At 52.9% G+C, this 3,582-nt stretch overlaps 1 protein-coding gene across 1 annotated transcript; it reads left to right on the forward strand.

The window, feature by feature from the left end:
• Window positions 1-1,920: 1,920 nt before the first annotated feature.
• H310_12830 (hypothetical protein) lies at window positions 1,921-3,032 on the forward strand. Its single transcript, XM_008880035.1, has 2 exons — window positions 1,921-2,216; window positions 2,273-3,032. The coding sequence occupies exons 1-2, from the start codon at window positions 1,955-1,957 to the stop codon at window positions 2,590-2,592; spliced, it is 582 nt and encodes a 193-aa protein (XP_008878257.1). The 5' UTR covers window positions 1,921-1,954; the 3' UTR covers window positions 2,593-3,032.
• Window positions 3,033-3,582: the final 550 nt, after the last annotated feature.

Here is a 3,582-nt window from a genome sequence, read left to right on the forward strand (position 1 = left end):
CGTCAGAAAAGGCCTCCCAGGGGCCGCCTGGGGATCCGGTGATCGCAAACATGACGTCTCTATTTGGGTCGTTAACGTTGTTAAATACCTTGCGTCCGAACCACCACTCTGGTGAATATCCTGAACGCTCCGTGTTGGTGAAGGCGACAAACCAGTATTGGGTCGACGAATCCAGGACAATCGGTGACGTAGGGAACCATGCCACATCGATTCGCTCTTCGAACAAGTCAATGGGGACGCGGCCAGGAAGGTCGGATTTGGTGCAGTTCGGCACATCTACAAGTCAACCGTGAGGCCAATACTGCGATGCCCTCCAAGCAATCTAGAACCGTTGACAGAAGAGCAGATGCCAACTTGTAGCACCGTGCCAGGGGCCACGTTGGACGTGTCCATCTTAAAGATGACACTGTCGACGGTGAGCCCCTATGAGTCGGCCCCGATAGGAAGGTTGCGGAAACGCGTGGCAACGCCGTGATCTTTCCCGATGATGAGTCGATGGCCCAAGAAGTAGTCGATGCGGAAGTTGTCAAACACGACTTGGGATGCGACGGCGACATGGACGAGACCGGTGAGAAATTTCATGGCAATGGAGGACGCGGAAAATGTTCCGATGACGGTGGGGGGCCACCGTTGAGTGTCGAACCACATGCACCGCGACATGCACTGCGACAGTGTTGCCATTGTCCGTCGCGACTGGAAACATGATGTGCAAACGTCCGGCCCTGGAATGTCCCATTCAGTTGGGTCGGTGCGACACGGCCAAGAGACGGGATCGAAAATACTCGTGAAATTGTGCGATTCCTTGTTGTCTAGTTCAAAAGGCGTACCTGCTGCATTTCCCGACGAGAGAGGAATAGATTGGACATACGAGTGGGGCTCGCTCCTTCCCAAAGCACCGCCTGCAAACGACATTATACACACGACCTTCATCCACGTTGCTCCAGCATGCACAATTGCCTGGGCGGATGCTCTGTCGTCGCTCGCTGCTGTAAGGTGTTCTTAAAAGGGGACTTTTACAAAGGTATGGCCAAACTTCGAGCCCTGGTTTTGGACAATATAAACTCCAAGTAAATACGTGGCTCCCTTATACTTTTCAATTGAAAAATCGTCGCAGGTACGTGTCCCAACACGATGACGATACTCTACACCATCTATCCCAGTTGTGCGACACACGTCAGACGCGTTCTTCCGATGCTTTTTCACGTCGTGAAAGGTCGTTGCATCGGACGTTTAGGAGTGTCACAGTCTACTGGGCCAACCTGTCACTGGATGCGGGGTGGTGCAGCATCGTCAGTCGAGCTCGCCAGTCGATGGGAATGCTGACAGGTTACCTCGACGTGGTGATGGCATCCTCTTCTCTCACATGCACGAGATGTGTATTCCATATCGAGCATTGGTGGCTGTGGAGTTTTGTCACAGTGTGACTTGGCGAGGACGCCGCGCACTACGATGACGATGACGGCCATCAAGATTTCCTTGCTCGACCGCGGATTGTCGACCGAAAGGACAAGGCATCGAACCTTAGACCATTTAGCCTAGAGACGGATACATATACATATTTTATACGCACAAGACTCTCTTCGTGAACGGCGAAAAAAACTTCTCGGGTGACGGCAGGAGCATGTCATGGTGCTGCATGCGTGTAGACATACAACGAATTTCCCCTACACATCACGTACTGTACACGACTCTCTTGGAGAAAAGCATCAGGTTGGCCGGTTGGCGGTGTCACTCTTAGACGTCCGATGAATCGCACTTCACGACCTGAAGAAGCGTCTGATGAACATGTGCCGAAGCGTGTCGCACCGACGCGGAATTTCCTGCTGGTCGTGATTGCACGACTGGGGTGGGACAATTGCTACACTGTCGCAGAGCTTGTCTCGGGGCATGCGGTTCGACACCCCGTTGGACGATGTGTGGCCCACCCTACCGTCATTTCAACATTGTCTCTGCCATGAAGTTTCTTGCCGGTCTCGTCCAAGTCGCCGTCGCGACCAAAGTCGTGTTTGACAGCCACTACCCCCTCGACAAGGGTTCCACCGGCTTCGCCATTTCAAAAAGTCGCACCGCTGCCGTGCGATTCCACAGTCTCCCGGCCTCTGACGACGCGTGCGAATCAGAAGGGCTCACCGTCAGCCATGTCACCTTTGCGATGGACACGTCCTACGCGGCCCCTGGCACGGTGCTGCAAGTTGGCATCTGCTCTTCTGTCAATGGTGCGAAACTGCTTTGAGGGGGGTATCGCAATTGGTGTCTCATGGTGGACTTGTAGATGAGCCGAACTGCGCCAGATCCGACCTTCCTGGCCGCATCTCCATTAACACGTTGTCCGAGCAATTCGAGTTTAACTGGTCCCCTACGTCACAGATCGTCCTGGCTCCGTCGACCGATTACTGGTTCACCGTCGGCTCGAACGCGCAGGACCGCGACCGGGTGCCAATTTGGTTGGAAGGTACCAAGGAGTTTAACACCGACAACGACCCAAAGAACAAAGTCATGTTCGCGTTCACCGAAACCCAAGACGGTCCTTGGAATGTCATTTTTGGCGGTGAAAACCGCGTCGTAAACTCTCTGCAAGTGTTTGCCAACTAAAAAACCATTTCTCTTCAATGTGGTCGTGCGTGTGTTTGAGCTCCGAACGACGTCGGACACGTTATCGATCGCTGACCCTTCAGTGTCCCGTCAACGAGGGTGGAGTCCGACCGTCAAACTGGTTGTCGAGCGACTGGTTGGTGGACACGACGAGTTTTACTTGTGACGGCATCTTGACATGCTTCGGTTTGGCTTTCAACGAGCTAGGCAAAGCTGAAGCGCGTTCATTCGTGCCGCTGTCCATGCCAAAGACCTTGCACCGTCGTTGGATACTTTGTATCGCTTGGCGTTTGACGGCGGCGGCGGCGGCAGTAGTTGGGGTAGCAGCTACAGTGCCACAGGCGGCCGTCGCCCCAAGGACTCGCTTGAGTTCACTGACGGCTGGAAGCAGGACAAGCGGGTCGTCCAGAGAACACGTGACTTCGTGGGCAAGCGGTTACATATAACATTTTGTACTTCTTGCTACAAAAGTACTAATACCAGGCATTCCTTTACAACTTCAAAGGTAATAATATTATTAAATCTACGACAACGATTGCGTACAAATTTCCATATAACCTGGATTTTGTCGACTTTTTTATCAACGTGACTGTTCGTAAAGTCGAGAGGGGACACGAATGTGTCGCCTTATTACCTCCACGACAAAACCTCTTTTTATGGATATCGGAGTTTACAGGATGCTGGATCTACCAATCAGCGTCAAGATTCTCGACAGTCTGAAATTTGCGCGCGGACGGCGACATCAAGATGGGACGGCGGAAGGAAGCATCGGGTGGACGCAAGCTCACGCTCCATGGAGGAAACGAGCGGTCTAACGGCAGGGTGTACGTACTGAAGGTATTGTTGCTTGTTGCGACGAAGAAGACGAGGGCAACCCATAGACGAGGCTCTCGTGACAAGATTCATGCACAGAGGCCAGCTTGAACGCAACAAGATAGCATAACGATCACAGGTGATATCCAGCTGCGTTGTGGACGACGAAACTGCAGG

Source organism: Aphanomyces invadans, assembly GCF_000520115.1.
Source record: "Aphanomyces invadans strain NJM9701 unplaced genomic scaffold supercont1.44, whole genome shotgun sequence".
Classification (NCBI taxonomy): domain Eukaryota; phylum Oomycota; class Saprolegniomycetes; order Saprolegniales; family Verrucalvaceae; genus Aphanomyces; species Aphanomyces invadans.